Source organism: Xenia sp. Carnegie-2017, unplaced genomic scaffold (genome assembly GCF_021976095.1).
Source record: "Xenia sp. Carnegie-2017 unplaced genomic scaffold, XeniaSp_v1 HiC_scaffold_19, whole genome shotgun sequence".
Classification (NCBI taxonomy): Eukaryota; Metazoa; Cnidaria; class Anthozoa; order Malacalcyonacea; family Xeniidae; genus Xenia; species Xenia sp. Carnegie-2017.
In genome coordinates this window covers 8,288,108-8,305,540 of record NW_025813481.1, presented here as the reverse complement: position 1 = coordinate 8,305,540, position 17,433 = coordinate 8,288,108, and the positions used below count along the sequence as shown (strand labels likewise).

The 17,433-nt window shown below is 36.7% G+C and overlaps 1 protein-coding gene across 3 annotated transcripts; it reads right to left on the bottom strand.

Moving 5' to 3' along the window:
- Positions 1-296: 296 nt before the first annotated feature.
- LOC124438809 (rho GTPase-activating protein 8-like) lies at positions 297-17,014 on the bottom strand. Of its 3 annotated transcripts, XM_046989019.1 has the most exons (13): positions 16,343-17,014; positions 15,223-15,345; positions 14,314-14,401; positions 13,665-13,796; positions 13,220-13,306; positions 12,016-12,114; positions 11,354-11,470; positions 2,313-2,387; positions 1,911-1,981; positions 1,463-1,540; positions 1,228-1,356; positions 1,018-1,124; positions 297-763 (listed from the first exon to the last, which is right to left on the bottom strand). In XM_046989019.1, exons 1-13 carry the CDS (start codon positions 16,818-16,820, stop codon positions 602-604), a joined length of 1,746 nt encoding a protein of 581 aa, XP_046844975.1. In that variant the 5' UTR covers positions 16,821-17,014; the 3' UTR covers positions 297-601. The 3 variants fall into 3 exon arrangements, with proteins under 3 accessions (XP_046844975.1, XP_046844977.1, XP_046844976.1); XM_046989021.1 differs by lacking the exons at positions 1,228-1,356; positions 1,463-1,540; positions 1,911-1,981; positions 2,313-2,387 and adding exons at positions 10,466-10,594; positions 10,704-10,781; positions 10,945-11,015; XM_046989020.1 differs by lacking the exons at positions 297-763; positions 1,018-1,124; positions 1,228-1,356; ... (1 more) ...; positions 1,911-1,981; positions 2,313-2,387 and adding exons at positions 8,741-9,348; positions 10,256-10,362; positions 10,466-10,594; positions 10,704-10,781; positions 10,945-11,015.
- Between the last annotated feature and the right edge of the window lie 419 nt (positions 17,015-17,433).

The window sequence follows — 17,433 nt, the reverse complement described above, 5'->3', positions numbered from 1 at the left end:
GCTAGTTTAAAAAATTTCACTAACACATTCTCCCATCAAATTCTGAAACACTTGAACGGAAAAACTAGGTTTTGATTTGTGGAAAGAAACTGAAGGATTGACAGCATGCACTGGCTACATGATGGTCCATGTTTATAGCCTGCTAATAGGAAGATATCAATTATTTGGCAACTATTGAAGAAATGATGAAGTTTTGCAATTATAACAATATATAAATGTATATAATAGTACAGAATCTCTATTGCAGTTTATCGTATAAAAATGGCTATAAAAGAAATTGTTTTTCAAAGGAGAAGTGTTTTCGTAACATTTCATTGAAAAGTTCTAATTGCAAAAAAAGCACATATTCCGCGCTTTCTAACCTTGATAATAAAATGGAAACAAATAGCAATACGAACAAAATTAAATTAAGACAAAGCTGTTCATCATGCTACAAATAAACGTAACTAAGCACAAACGTATGCATGTGAGAGTTTATATAAATTGCCAAAAACAAAATTTAGCCAAAAAAATAGACTACTGATAAACCTCAATCAATCTTGCCTACTAAGACAACTTAAGTTCATATTCACATACGTACAAATATATACAAGACTTTAAATTAGTCAAAAATACTGGATACATTATCAATAATCATCTTTGTTATTGAGTTGATCGTTTCCACGCTACTTTCGGACTCCGATTCACTCCAAATCAAGTTCGGTCCGATAACGATGGCCAGATTTTTAGAGTCCATCTTGTTTTTGTCCGAGTTGCTCACTACCTAAGGTGAAGTTGGAAAATACGTAAAGAACAAAATTACAACTATAATATTAGACGATAAATCTTATCTGACATTGCAAAATAATATAATGTTCGCTCATTCGTTATTACAATGCCTAACTATTTAAATCTAAGATGCCAACCAATTGTCTGTTCTGCTATGTTGATCTTCAATCGATTTTCTTAATCTTTATGCGAGGTAAATGCTTTTAAAAAAAATTAAGCTTCTCCAATGATATGTACGTTCATACATACCTCTGATAAGAAAACCATGATATACTTGAGGACGACAAAATTTTGAGAAGGGAGAGAATTTCTCAAAACTTTCTTTATCTCTTCCAACCTATCTTCTTCTTGCAAGCCTATAGGGAGCAGACACAATAGGAAAAACAGTTAGAAATCAGCATCATCTCATCTAAATCATAACTCCTGTTTGCTAAAGCAAGTATAGGGCGATAAACTGACCCTGAAAACGAATCATATCGCCATATAGTCGATACGGGAGCAAAGGTTCGGCAAGTTCTCGTAAAAATTTCTTCAGTAAATCAGCAGCCACATAAATCTCCGTTTCTTTGGAAAATTCCACCACTTGCCCTAAAATAAACAATAAATTCTACGCATACATGAGCCCGCAAATAAATGACCCATTTTTACTGTCTATCTCAAACACGAAGCCAAGCATAATACATGTTTATGGTACCTTTGTTAAAATTCTCAGCATAACTCTTAATACGCGCGGCATAACCAGACCGTCGAAAGAGACCGTCAACTGTGAGCCCTGAAAAAATTGCAAATTTTGTCATTCAACGTATACATATCGAATACAACTTCAAAGGTATATTTCTCGGATGGATTTGAAAAAAGTGGGAGAAAGTGGCCTAAGAACCAGTGACGTACCAGAATCGTTAATGGGGGGAGGGGGCACAAATTCATACACAATTAATCTGTTGAAAACAATGCATTTCAAAGGAACTTAATGCGGTGCAACATGAATATGTGAATAAGTGCCCCCAATGAACGAGTCTGCTACACCACTGGTGAGAACCACTTTCGTTGATCCATCTGAAACTGTTCTTGTCTCTTGTCGATGCTTCATTGTACAAGAGGATTGCACTTAATCGATGCAAACATATCAAAAGCATTGATACCGTAAGTCCTCAGGAAGTCAATAGTAGTTTCAACGACGGGAGGGATATCTTTTCCTGTGTTTATTATGATACTGCAAAAAAAGTTCCAGAAAAAAAACCACGATAGCAAACAGATTACATTTTAAACAAAAACGGAACAACACCCCCAACGCCTAAGCATAAGCTTTATCTTTTTTACATAGAAGAGAAATTACAGTTGTCGAAATTACACTTCTAGCGAAATTCAAAAATTTTCATATTCTTCGTTGGTTTGCATATTTATTGCCATGAAAACTGCTGCTGATGATTGTTATTCTAGTTTCGATTGGCCTAACACAAGCCTCTGTATCTGTATAACACAAGCCTCTATTGAACAAACAATAAATACAGATGATAGGGCAACAGTTGTACAGACGTAAGTACCTTTCTAAAGAAACTCCGAATTGAGACGTCGAAAGTTTGTTGACTGTGCTCGGTCCAGCGACGACTATGTCATGCCTGAATTTTAATTAAAACATTGTAAAAACAAACTCGCAACACAAGGAGGCAAAAGTTTTTAACGAGTTAAAAAGCAAAGCAAGCAGTAAGAAAGGGTGAACCGGAAAGTCGACACAAACAAGAACTGTTTTCATTAAAAGTGAATTGTCATCGAGTTTGTTAATTCAATACAGTCAAAGTCTATGACAATGCAATGCAATCTTTCTAGTCTCATGGCTAAATTACAATGGCAATATAATGAGATGGAACGGCTATAATCCCCAAATATGAACAGCCATGTTGAGGATTCTAGTTAATACTTCAACAACAATAGTCAGGTTTCCTATCGGTTAATCTGAACCACAGGCCCAAAAGCGGTACTGACATAATAATACAGCATGTCTGCTCGATACATAACATTGCAGAAACGGCTCTATGGACCTTGCATTGGTTTTTTTCTCAATGAAGGTAAAAAAAAAATGTACACAGTCCTAAAATGGTCCAGGATAATCTGACAACTCAGGCGGTTTAGAGGATTGCATATTATATGACATATATTATTTCACACATTTTCATGCAAAAAATATATATTTACGCATTTTTTTCCATTTTCATGCAAAGACAATAATTCACGCATTTTCACACATTTGGAAAGTGGATTGATGTAAAATGCAGTCGTAAATGTGTATGGAAATTCAGGGCGATTTGCACTGCTTCCACTAGCGCAAAAGAAAAAGCAAAACAATAACTTTAAGTCGTATGAGAGTGGACTCTGTGCTGTATTACTTTGTCCGTGGTACTTTTGAGTCGTACAAAACATCACTTACTTTTTAACGGCATCAGGAATGTCCAGTTGCTCAGTATGAAAATATTCCTCAAGATCAGCCAAACGATCGATGTACATAACTTTCGCTGCAAAGTTTTTACTGCAGAAATTGAATAAAAAAGTACATTATAGTACAATCCTAAACCAACATGTTCAATCAAAAAATGAAACATTTTCGGTGCTGAGCGATTTAGAGGCAGTGCAAAAGTGCGAGTTCTTGCCTCGAGAATAAGTTCTAGAGTTTAATACGGCAGATTTTCCAACTTTCCACGTCCCAATGCGAACAAGATTTATTAAAAAAATTTAAATAGTTATTACTGAATCACTACAAACTGCCAAATTTGAGCACGTTATCACCAGTAAACTGGAACGCTAACTCCTACTCTATTGTCAAACGCCACTTTGCAGACCACTATAACACGCATTTGTGACAGTGTTTTTCCGTTATTAAACAGAGCTCTTTTTGCTAAGCCTATCAAGGCATGCGATTCGCACAACTGTATTTTATGTATATCTTCGTTATGAGAAAGATTAATTCACAAATCAGCTTAAAAAATGGCGGCAAGGTAAACCTACCAGTTCCATGGTTATAACAAATAAAACTTGACTTTGCGCATGAAAAGACTGGGACGGGTCACATTGATGGTTTTACATTTTCCGCGCTAATTCTACAGTGTAACTACCTTAAGAAATTCTCCAGAATACTCCACACGATTTTAATGGACAAATTTGGATGAACAATGTATAAAGCTTTCAAATTCTTCTTGTATCTGCGACAAAATAGAAGCCTTAATTCAATAAAAGTAAATAGAGAAACAGCAATAAGACTAGATCTTACAAAGAAGAACACGACACTAAAGGTGTTCCTAGAAACACTTTTGTCTGAAATTATTTTGCTAGCTTTCAACGCTCTAATTACAGTGATTAAATTTAATTTCATTACAAACCGATCAAATTCTACAGCACCCGAAGAAAAATTCAAAAATGGTATTACGTACATTAGACAATTAATATAACAGTAATAGAGGCAATGATATTGTACAGCAAGACTAAGTAAAGATAGAACTTCTCATTTCAAAGGCAATTACATATTTTATAGTTTTACCATTTGCAATTGAGTTACATTGCATGTTTTCATTGAAACATTAAATTTGAAATAAATTACTACACACGCATTCATTAATATAAAACATAAAAATTTTTTGAAAAAGTAAAATACGCACGGTTCACTCATCCGTAAGCCTAAAAATCCACAATAGCCTGAAGCCCTTGCAACTTTAGCTAGGATAACGATGCCCCCTCCCCCTTTCAAAAATCTGCACTCCTCATGTCAAATGAGCGTTGATCTGCCCCTGGTGTGTCGCGATAGAAGCGTGCCTTAAAAAAATGCATGTTGTGATTAATGAAAGTATATAATATGGCAAGCGTTACTTCCGGCTAAGTGGCGCGCTTTGATTGGCTCAGAAACATTTCTGCCGGTCCATTATTTTCCGTAAAGGCCTCGCGCTCGGTTATTTAGGGCTTAATATAACACTTACTTTCTATCGAGAGCCTGATAAACTTGTATGGTCCAAGAAAGAGGGGGTCTGTTCTTCAGACCATGATGGAAGTAGACTAAAGAGTAATCGTTTTCCACGTACTGATCCAAGGTGTGCTGTAAATATCTGTTGACAAGTGGGAAAAAATATGGCAACAATGTCCTACTCATCATTTAATATCAATATATTCCTCCTCAAGACAATTGCTAGGTTTCACAGAGTGTTCATCCCAAATATTTTCTCAAAAACCAGTGCTAATTGACTTGTGTGGAGAAGAACAGAAAACAGCGGCGTAGCAATGGTGGTTACATGGTCGTGCTCGAAATAATAATTTGCTAATGATCTAAAATTTACACAGCACGACGACACTTGTAGACTGGTTACGTCACAGACAGAAAGAATTTGGGAGAGTCAGCTCTCTGCGCATGCGAGCCGTGAAAGTTTAACAATTTGCCAAACGTAGCTAGCTCTGGCCAAATGACGATATTTTAACAACAAATTACCAGAGTATATATATTTACCGGCTGGGAGGTCCGTGATTAAAATGTATTTCACAAGGTCTCAAAAGCGGCTCGAGGCCGAAGGCCGAGGGACACTTCTCAGGTCGAGGAAAATACTTTTTACGTACGGACCAACTTAAATGGTAAACAACGTTTTTATTTTTAAATTTTCATAACGAAGAAATTCACGTAGTAAAAGGGTCGATGTGGCTTGTTGAGAGTGACAATGGATTGTTTTCTACAAACTTCACATCGTTTGGATAGCAAAATTCACTCTCGTTATGATAACTACAATCTAAGTACATTTCACTTTCTCCCTAAACAATTTACATACGCCTTTTAAATCAATTTCAATAATTTTAATTTCATTCTGTAAACAAATTTATTGCAAAAAACAACACTCTTGGACCACGGTCAAGATATATAGGCGTGTATAAATAGGAAAATAAGAAATGATATACCTGAAAATTTTTTGATAATCAATCTCGGGTTTTGGTGGTAGTCTGCACGCAGAAATAGTAATTGTTTTTCTCGCACTTCTGTCGTCACCTGTAATGTAAAGAGCACAATCAAAGTGAAGCTTCTGAAGCAGGTTGTCAGCGGCAGCAATGCAAGGAATGTTTCGGTGATGGTATGTTGATAATAAATGTCTTGATAGCTGAAAATTCATTTCATTTTTTAGATCAAGATTCCGGACTACGTATATATGCCAACAATTAATAACGAAATGTATGATCTTGATGATGAGCATATAATCCGACATTAATTTTTTATCACGCTTTTTTACCTCACAGTGTACTGGCCGCTGGCGCTATGAAACGTTTGACATTTAGGGATCTTTTGGGATCATTAAATCAGATGCAACTAACTGGTAAGATATGATCTGACGTCGACTAGCTGCAAGTTGTAATCAGTGGTTGTACCTCATTGTAGACCATTCAATTTCCACAAAGTCATGTCGCAGGACATATGTGACTGTATACCATTTTTGACCGAAAAGAAACCTATAGTCTCTGGCTTATATTACAGCCAGCGACCAATCAGACCACAAACACAAAATAAAATACACAACTGTCAGCAATCTTAAGTTGACATGACCTGCACGCAGTCAGCCTGCAAAGTTGTTCGCTTTATGTAAGTATTTTGGTGTCTAATCATTGTAAAATCAATAGATGTCTAAAGAAATCGACATTGTTAATGATAAGAAATTTACATATCACGGACTATAAATATGCAGGCTGGCTGGACCAGAGTGTGCAAGCGTTAGCTGATGTCAAACTTACGTATCGTGATAATAAAACTACCTGCTATAGATATGATGTTATGACGATCAATGTCAGAAAAATCTTCCTCCATTTTCGGTAGTTCGGATTCAAATTCTAATTTTGTACGAAGAAATATAAAAAATCATGAAAATCTACCAAATCCAATAAACAATAAAAGCTATTCCAGTTACATTATATTAGCAACAAGTTGATTTATTTATTTTGCTCTACGTCATATTATTTTATCTAATACATTCCCTGAATACGACACAAGATGAACCCGTAAAGATCCGACGACAGTTACTGTTTCGTTGCTTAATTTAAGTAAAGTTTTGCTAAACCTTGTTCACATCTAACTAGCATGTACTTGGATACTGCCTGATAATGTCTCGAGAGTTAAAATGAAACGTTACGCTACTAAATATTTCTTTTTACACGTCATTTTTGTATTGAATGTCTCTTTTAAAAGCACTTTGCTGGGCACGTATAACGCCTTTCGATATTTAAGTCTGTTTCAACTTAAGTTTGACAGACTTTGAGTCTGGTTGAGAAAGTACATGCAAGTATCGCATAAAAATGCGACTGTGAGAAAACAGGTCATTTGAGAAATACATAGAATACAATTACTGGCAAAATTATTATTCATCTTACACGGATAAGACGTCAATTGTGATTAGAATAAAAAATGACAGAACTTTTAGAATACCAACGAAAAATGATTGATTTTGTTACTTTCAAGACCAGCATTTCCAAAAACATTTTCAAATTTGCATTTCCGTATTCATCAACGTATTTTCATAGCATTTCGTGACGAACAATGAAAAGTATACACGTTAACAAATTTTCTTAACATTGTTATTACATAAGCGTTTCAGTCTTTAAGAATTGCAGGAATACAACCAAATGAGTAAACTTACAGAAAATCTCAAGTCTTTCAGTGTTGCAAAAGCTTTAACTTCTTTCAAAAGCTTTGACGTCCTTGAGCTCAAACTAGAACCAAGAAAGTCACATAACTTTGTTGGATGCTGACTTGCAATTAATAATATATGACGACATGCAAAAATTGTCCGCGTTATATATTATTTTTCCACCATTGTAAAAATTTAAAAGAACGCTGCTGGAAAACATTTATTGAACCAATAACACGTCCTCCAATATGGGTGTAGGTAAATGTTTGAATAAACTTTTTAAGAGTTCAGTACGTCGTAAGATCTAGTTTGCATTTGCGCGTATCGTTAAATCTTGACGCTGAAGTGGTTATACATATGAAAAACGACGAAAGTCTGAAATTGCAGTAAAGAACGCGTTTCCAAAGACATGTTGCTTGATTGATCTCAACCTCGATAAACATTTACAGATTCATAGATCTATAACACCACAATTAAGTCATTTGATTAGAAGGCAAAATTTACACAAGCAGTTCAATTTCATTTCAACCAAACAAATCGCTTGTTAGAAGTTTGCACAGAAAATTTAATGCCTCAAGCATTAAGGAAAGGCACGGTGACGTAATAAAACATCAAACATTATGTCACGTGTTATTATTATGTGTAACACATACGACAGTGGTCATAGTACAATGGCGCCAGTTGAACGAACACATTTCCTCAAAGAAGTTTGCAACCGTTGCATTTCTTTCTTTCTTTTCATTTCTTCATAGTCTGATATCATGATGTAAATATATGCATAAACGATGCGTTCATTAACTTAGATATCAGAGGCAGCAAAGAAATAAAGAAGGGACATAATTTCATAACTTTTACTCCCAAAACGGACAGATTACCCAGCCCCCTGATATTGTTTCGCTTTTATCCCCCTTAATTCAAACTACTACTCTGCACTGTCATATAGTTAGACAATACTATTGCTATCCAGCGATATATGTATGTTTGAAGCCAATAAACATGAAAAGGTGGACGAAACTTCATTAGTTGCACATGATATCATGATTAAAAATAACTATGCAACGCTTTGTCCTTTATCATCAATAACTATCAATAGATAACTACCAATAATTGATCATCGATCATCTATAATTACACATGCTAATTGATGATTATCCAACTACGTACATTGTCTGGCCGTTTTTCGACCTGGCTTTCCTTTCCAGCGAAAACAACTGAGCTTTCCACTAACTATAGCAATAAAACCTGAAAAGAAAATTTGACAGATGTTCCCTTCCAATTCTGAAACATTTAAACGAGAAAATTGCGTTATGATTTGTAGAAGGAAACATAAAGAGCTGTAGAAATAATAAACTTTCACAATTTTAACAATGTATAAATATATATATATATCAATACGTTATCTCTATTTTAGCTTATAGTACAAATTTGATCATTGTACATTTTGTTGTTCACAGGAGGAGAGCTTTAGTAATATTTCATTGAAAAGTTCTAATTGCAAATGAAGCACACATTCGAAGATTTCTAACCTGCTTGACCTGCTTGATGTATAACATGAAAACGAAATAGTAAAACGAACGAAATTAAATCAAAACAAAGTTGTTCATCGCAATAAAGATAAACTTGAAGTAGAACTTGCGTATGCATGTGAGTGTTTAGAAAAATTGCCAAACATAATTTTGCCAAAAAAATAGATTACTGATAAACCTCAATCAATCTTGCCTACTAAGACAACTTCAGTTCATATTCACATACGTACAAATATATACAAGACTTTAAATTAGTCAAAAATCCTCGACATATTCTCTATAATTATCTTTGTTATTGAGTTGATTGGCCCCATCGCATTCAAGGAAGCGACAGGAGAGTTGTTCCATATTAAATTCGGTCCAATGACGATGGCCAAATTATTGGAATTCATTTTGTTTTTGCCAGAGTTGCTCATCACCTAAGATGAAAGGATATTTAAGGGATTTTACATCGGGAGGCCGTTCACATCATAAGGGCCTGTGAAGCGTGAGCCATGTGGCAGTGGGTCCGGAAATATCCTTCACCAGTAAAATTTTAAATTTTAAAAACTGCAATTTCGTGAGACGTGCTATGAAATAAACATCTATTTTTTACTTCAAGCGAGCAATATACACCATCTGCAATAAAATATTTGAAATACTACGTGATTACTAATGCCGAAAGGGCCCAAAAAGTTGGAGATAGAACTTAGTTTCAGTCCGGGGCCAACTAGGTCGAGGCCCTAAAAGGCCAACCTCCTCCCAGTACATGTGTTAAAATATGCCTTGCCTAAGATAAAGTTGGCAAATACGTAAAGGAAAAGAATAAGAAAATAACACTGAACAGGCCCGTTGGAAGCATGGGGAGTGGAATGCTAAAGCACCACCCCCATAAATAAGTGAAATTATTAAAAAAAAATGCTCCACTTTCTCCTCAAAAGCCCTTGAAACGTAGTCAAATATTTTGATTAGTCCTGCTAAACGAGCGATCTTACGAGATACTGCAACATAATAATATATTCCCTCTTTCCTCGTTGTTGACCTCATCTTAAAGCCTGTTTTCCACTAGCCAAGTATCGTAAGGTATCATAGCAAAACGTAACATGGCGCATGCGTGCATACGCCTATTGACCATCAAATTCATGAGCACGCATGCGCCCTGTAACGTTTTGCTACGATACGTTACGATACGTGGCTAGTGGAAAACAGGCTTAAATCTCGTTCAAGACTTTATGCCTAATATGAGATGCTCAACAATTGTCTATTCTGTCTATCTTAAATAAATCTGTGAGCTAGAAGCTTTTGCAAAAGAGCTCACTCCGTTTTGACATGTAAGTTTATACATACCTCTGATAAGAAAACCATGATATACTTGAGGACGACAAAATTTTGAGAAGGGAGAGAATTTCTCAGAACTTTCTTTACCTCTTCCAACCTATCTTCTTCTTGCAACTCTGTAGAGACCGGAAACAATACGACAAACAGTGAGAAATCAACATTATCTAAATCAAATCACAACTCTTGTTCAAAAAACCAAGCGTATGGCGATCGACTGACCATGTATACGAATCACATCGTCATATAAGCGATACGTGAGCAAAGGTTCATGAAGATCACGTAAAAATTTCTTCAGCAAGACAGCAGCCACGTGAACCTCCTCTTCTTCAGAAAATTCCACCACTTCCCCTAAAATAAACCAAAAATTCCACGCATACATGAGCCCGCAAACAAATGATGAATTTTTATTGTCTTTCTCGAATACGAAACGGAGCCAAGCATAATATGTGTATGGTACCTCTGTTAAATTTCTCAGTGTAACTCTTTACAAGTGAGACATTCGCCGACCGGCGAAATAGACCTTCGACTGTGAGCCCTAAAAATATATATCGAATACAGCTTGCTTCACGAGTGTATTTCTCGGTTGGATTGGAAAGACGTGAGATAAATAGTCAATCCGATATTGTTCTTCTTTCTAGTCAATGCTTTGTTGTACAAGATGACCACTCAATCGAAGCAAAAATCAAAAGCATTGATACCTTTTTTTCTCAAGAAGTCAATAGTAGTTTCAACCACGGGAGGGATATCTTTTCCATTGTTTGATATAATACTGCAAGAAAAGTTCCGGGACACTTCGTCGTTAGTTCTATATTTATTGGCATGTTAACTGCTGCTTGCCAGTTGCAACTTCTGGTTCGGACTGCCCCAAACAGGGACCGCGAAAGATCGCAAAAATGAACGAGGGGTGGGGGGGGTTCACATATCCATGTTCCCCGTTATTATAGTTTCTATTGAAATCAATTGTGACTTCGGATTTGAACACATAAACTTGCGAATACGAGCTCCCACCCGGGTAACAATCTTCCGCGATCCTTGCTAACACAAAATGATTAGAACAAACAAATGCATACTGATGATATAGGACTACAGTCTTAAAGAGGTGACTACCTTTCTAAAGAAACTCCGAACTGAGACGTTGAAGGAAGTTGAGAATCCAAATCTGTGTGAAACACGGGAGGCGAATATTTAGGTTTGTTGGACCGTGCAGCGATATTTTCGTCACGCCTAGATTTTGATAAAAACATTGCAAAAACAAACTCACAACACGAGGAGGCAACGGGTTTTTTGTGAGTTCAAAAGCAAAGTAAGCGGTTGGAAGGGGTGAACAGTTTGTTCACTTTGATTATGCATTCTGTCTTCGGGTTTGTTAATTCATGACAATCAAAGGATAAGACAATAAAATGCAATGTTTCTATTCTCGTTATGGAAATAAAATGAGTTGTGGAACGGCTAAAAGCCATGTTGAAGATTCTAGTCAATACTTCAAAGGCAGCAAAACTTTTGACTTTTCCTGTCGGTTAATCTGAGTCACAGTCGGTACTGGCACAGTAACATATTTAGTCTCCTCTATAGATAACATTGCAGTTACTGGCTAAGATTGTGCTCCCCTCCTGTTGGGATACTAATCTGTATCAATTCAGGGGGATTTTCATTTCTTCCACTAGCGAACAGTAAAAAGAAAAACAACGACGCTAAGTGCGTATAGAAGTAGACTTTGTGCTGTATTACTCTGTCTGAGGTACTTGTGAGTCGTAAAAAACATCACTTACTTTATAACGGCATCAGGAATGTCCACTTGCGAAATATGAAGATATTCCCTCAGCTCAGCCAAACGACCGATGTAAATAACTTTCGTTACAAACTTTGTACTGCGCAAATCGAATAAAAACAATGTCAGACCCATTAAACTAAGATACATGGAACGCTACCTGTAATAGAAAACCCTAATAATTTTTTGAAGCCAAATTTTACACCCAGACACACGAGATTACACCCAGACAGACACGCATGTGTAGTCAATCAATTTTCACTCGAAAAACTACACGCGTGTCTGATTGTAATCTCGCGCGTCTGGGTGTAAGATTTGGCTTCAATTAGTAGCTTCAGGTAGCGTTCCATGTATTTTAGTTCGATGGTCAGACCATTATCACAGTATAGAAACAAACAGTAGTCCCTCTCTATGGAAATTTTTTGTGTTGCGCATGTCTAAGTTCACATGTGATTAGCATAATGGCAACCAGTAAATTTCAGTTTCAGACCAATAGGCAATGAGGTGGTTCACCGTATATACAGCGCCAAGTTTCATAGCGAAGTTGAGCTACTGCTTGTTTCTGTACTGTGCAATTATAATGAAGGTCCAGACCAGCAGTTAAGTAAAGAATGAATATGGCAATTTATGTATGCAAAAGACGTAATCGCACTTTTAGTTACAGTGCAGAAGTGTGATTTTTTTGCTATTCGAGAACAAATTAAAATATTCGGCGGTTCTGATGTTCTGTTTCCATGCCCAAATTAGAAAAAGATTTTGTAAAAGAGTTAAACGGCTATTACTTAATAACCAAAAAATGCGCATAAGTTGAGCGCGTTATCACCAGTAGACTGTAATATAAACTGGAACGCTAATTTCTATACTAATGTCCTAGGCCATTTTGAAGAAGGCCGTAAATGGAAGCATTCGTATCTGAGTTTTTTTTCCTTAATCACAAAGTGGTAAGGTAATAGTTATCATGGCAATTCGCGCTTCTGTATTTCACGTCTATTGTTGTGGACTTTCAAAAAAATATTATCGAGGAACTTCAAAGAGCCCATAAAGACTGGCTTCCAATTCGGCTTCAAGGGATCACAGTGAGGTTAGCGAACCAGTTTATAATACAGTTCAATGATTCTCACGAGTAAAATTTGACCTTTCTTTTTGCGCTAGAAAAGAATGGGACTTTTGTGATTTTTGCCACGTGTATCAGTCGGCGTACTCACCTTATGACCTTCTTTAGAACGTTCCATGCGTATGTAATGAACCGCGTGGGATGAACAATGAATAAAGCCTTCAAGTTCTTTTTGTACCTGTGACAAAATGAAGGATCCAATTCAGTAAAGAGTAAATGAGAAAACGGCAATAAGAAAAGATTCTAAAAAGCACTATGGGAGACAAAAGGTGTTCTTAGAAACGCTTTAGCCGGACAACCAGAAATATGTTTTGGGATATTGGATCCTTCATTACAGTAATTACACTGTGACTAGCAGTAACTTCATAAGCTGTTGGAAATCCTTACAAAAATAAAACATAATCAAAAAATACATCTTGTAATTGGAATTTAGGGAGGAGCTGTGCGTTGCGAAGGCTTGGATCAAAATGACGGGCAATTTATCGATACTTGGTCACAAAACTACAAGTTTCGATTGCCAAAAGGAAAGAACTTACTTTCTATCGAGAGCAATATAAACTTGAACGAGCCAAGAGAGAGAAGGTTTGTTCTTGCTGTTCAGACCATGATGGAAGTAGACTAAGGAGTAATCATTTTCCACGTACTGATCCAAGGTGTGCTGTAAATATCTGTTGACAAGTGGGAAAAAATATGGCAACAATGTCCTACTCATCATTTAATATCAATTGATTCATGTTCATAGCAATTGCTTGCTTTCGACCGAAATACCGTAAACCTCCGCTTCTAAGCAATAGGCTTGTATTATTCCAAGCCCTTTTTCATGATCTAATACATGAAGGAGAGGGTTAGTGCACAGACGATAGAATACTGCATGAGTTACGCATGAGTAGGGGCTACTGGCGGGGTTTACGGCATACGCACTAGGATATCAATTCTGACACACAAAAAAACAGGGTTCAACAATCGACTCGCGAGGTTACTGCAAGATCAGGTGGTTGGTCTTGCACGAAGTAAATAACCGGTTAATGATCTGAAATTTACACAGAACAAAGACACTTTACGACTGGATAAATCACTGACATTGAGAAACAAAACGTGCTTTTGCAGAGAGAACCTCCGCGAACAATGGCCAAAGAAGTGATTTTGAGGACACATTACCAGAGCATAACATGATATTGTACGTACCTGAACAATTTCTGATGGTCAATCTCGGTTTTTGGTGGTAATCTGCACGCAGAAAAAATAATCGTCATTCTCGCACTCCGATCGTCACCTTGAATGCAAAAACACAATTACAGCGAAGCAGGATGTGAGCAGCCACAGTGTGGCTACAGAAAATTTCTATAAGGGATGTGCCGGATGCGACTTTTGCGGATGTCGGATGACGTAACCGTAAGTACCTAGAACCGGCAAATCTTTAGTTTATTAGTAGGTGTGTTGCCTCCGGTAAAAAGAGTCGTGATCAAAATTTCATTTTTTCAATTGACGTTTCGGACTGTATGTCGATGATCAGAATTAATCGCTGTTCAACTTTAGAATACTTTAACCAGAATCAGCTTGGCCAAATCAAATTGGCGTGCATCGGCAAGCAAGTGTATCAAATGTGAAATAAGTTGTTGAATTATCAACTAAAAGTTGTGGGTTTTCTCTGGGTGCTCTGTTTCCTGCCACTATGAAGTTGACAGAGTGGGTGGTCAATTATACATAATTTTGAAAAGCCCCATCGGGACAGAAATGAATTAAGGTTGAGTCTCAAAAAGTAACCGCCCAAGCTACTTTGGAAATTAGTGGTTAAAAGGGGCGGGTACTTTCAGGGGGGTTGTTTCTTTTAAAGTGCTGTTACTTTTGAGTGGGTAGTTACTTTATAGGGGCGGTTACTTTAGAGGAGGGTTACTACAGAGGGGTGGGTTACTATAGAGGGGTGGGTTTCAATAGAGGGCATGGTTACTTTGCGATTCTTTAATAAGAGTTAAAAAAGGCAACTACTCTCGAGGGACAGTTACGTTCAGGTGTAGGCTCTACTTCAACACTCAGCTGTTATCAAAAAAAAGCTTTAGCTAATGTTCAAATTACGTCTCATGATGTTTTAACTACCTCCAACAGATATGATGTTATGACGATCAATGTCTGAAAAATCTTCAGTGGAATCTTCCCAGTTGTTCTGTGGCACAAACAGCGACAAGTTCTTCAAGGGATCGATTATTTCATTTTCCATATCTAATTTTGTGCAGGGAAAATTAGGAAAATAATAAAAATCTACAATATATATTATCTTACTAAATGTAACAACAACAAAAGCCATTTCATTTCTATTATACATTTTACTCTACTTCATATTATTTTATCTGGAAACATTATGAAAGTCTTCAATCATGCCCAACCTATCAAAACTCTTTGAATAAACCACAGAATGAGGCCTTGTTTCATTGCGTACAAGCAGAGTTTGAATAAACTCTGTACGCATCATATAGGATGAAACTTAGCAAAAATTCTGAGGATTTTGTTTCTTTTGTACTTCATTGAGTTGTGCTTATAATGTCTCTTGGCTAAACATGCCTAATATAGCTCAAGTTTGAGTAAGCACTGTGCAGATATTTGTAATAAATATTGGTTTGTGTAGGTACACACATAGGTGAAGACATATGCCAGAAAAACCACTGGATTTAGCATTCATGAAGTGTTTTCTAGCTGCAAAGAACTTGACAGAATTTCAAAACCAACATACTTTTTACATTCACTAACAGTCAACACTGGTTTAATGTGCCAAAATAAAGAAAAGAAGGCTCAAAAACATCGGATCTTGCCAAAGAAATGGAGGAAATTTATACTCAATTTACTTATAAGCATGCACATTCAGTTAAATTTATTTGGTTAACTTTATTCACCCTACATTTAGAAGAAAAAGGTTATGGCATATTCACAGACAGTTACAAATTGTGACTTTAAAAGCGGAAGTCCGAATCTCGTATGTGTCAAGTGTAAACAATGCCTCATAATTCTCACAAAAACACCACACATTTACCACACTTTCCTTATTTCCTATTTGGTCAAGATCCTTGGCCATGCAAAATATATTGAACACACAGAGTATGATCGCTAAGTAGCCTTTGTCTTGTGAACTTTTTTTAATAAGTTTGACAAACAACAATAGAAATAGAATCTATGGAATTTCATAGAAAGTTAGCTCTCAAAACAAAACGGTAAGCCGGCATACCTCTGGTCATTTCTTCGCTAGAATCATCCTGAAAGTCGCTAAAGTTTGATCGAAAATCGTCGTTGAAGACTCCCCCGCTAGCTCCAGCCGAATTTCTGGCATTCCTCGAGCTCTTTCCCTCCCTAAGACGTACCGAGTTCACTTCCAAAGATGGCTCTGCATCATCGGGTCTTGTGCTGTTTGTATTGTCGTCAGAAGACGTGTTATCCTCACTACTTCCATCTTTATTCGATTTATATTCCCCCCTATGTTTAACGTCAACAGGACGTTGTCTTCTCAAAGTGCTTCTTTTACGTCTTAGTTCGATCGTATTTTTTGATTTGGACTTTTTATCATTTTTGGGGCTTCCCTTGAAGGGATGGCCATCTTCTTTGTGATAGCCTGTATCGTCATCGTCACTTTTATTAAGTATTTTCGGATCCATATCGCCATTACAAGCTCCATTGTGACTGTCAAAGTTCGTTTCTCTGTCGGCCATTTTAGGCTCGTCTTCAAAGCTAACATAAAACTAGCAGACGCTTGTTTGTCCCCGTGTTAAAATAACAGTACTCAACTTTCATTACCTTTCTGATCGGTTTGCTTATATTTTTTTGAAGACCACAACAAATACAAAGTTCTTATCAGATTTCTCTCCTCTTCGTACATCGTGATTCGTGATGTGCTTTTATTGAGAACGGGTAAAGGGGTGGGATGATGGTAGCAGGGGGGGAGGGAGGGGAACATCCCAACACGAGAGGAGGGAGGTGTGCAACGTTTGAAAAATGGCTGAATGATGAAACAAGTTTCGAGAGCTTTGCAATTCAGAATGCTTTTTTAAAAAATCATCAAAAGTGTTGCTTGCTCTTAAATTTTGTTGAGCACAAAGGTTATGACGTCACTCACTGGACAAAATGATTGTATGGGTTATGCCAATCACGAGATTTCCGTGTTTATAACCCAATGTAAATAAAGAAGCGGCTCACGTTGTCACATTGGAGGAAAACTTGCTTTGTTTATATTAGTTTCCTGCCATTTTCACGAAACGACCAAATCATTTCTCAAAATTTTTTATGATTTCTGTATACATGAAATAATTTTTGATCGAGGGCATG

Bases quoted from the DNA above. Each gene is read 5' to 3' on its own strand.
- LOC124438809 (XM_046989019.1), bottom strand. From the start codon at position 16,820: ATGGCCGACAGAGAAACGAACTTTGACAGTCACAATGGAGCTTGTAAT. The intron at 15,346-16,342 runs GTATGCCGGCTT...GCACAAAATTAG, and splicing joins TAGCGAAGAAATGACCAGAG to ATATGGAAAATGAAATAATC. The intron at 13,797-14,313 runs GTACGTACAATA...ACTTGTCAACAG, and splicing joins GACCATCAGAAATTGTTCAG to ATATTTACAGCACACCTTGG.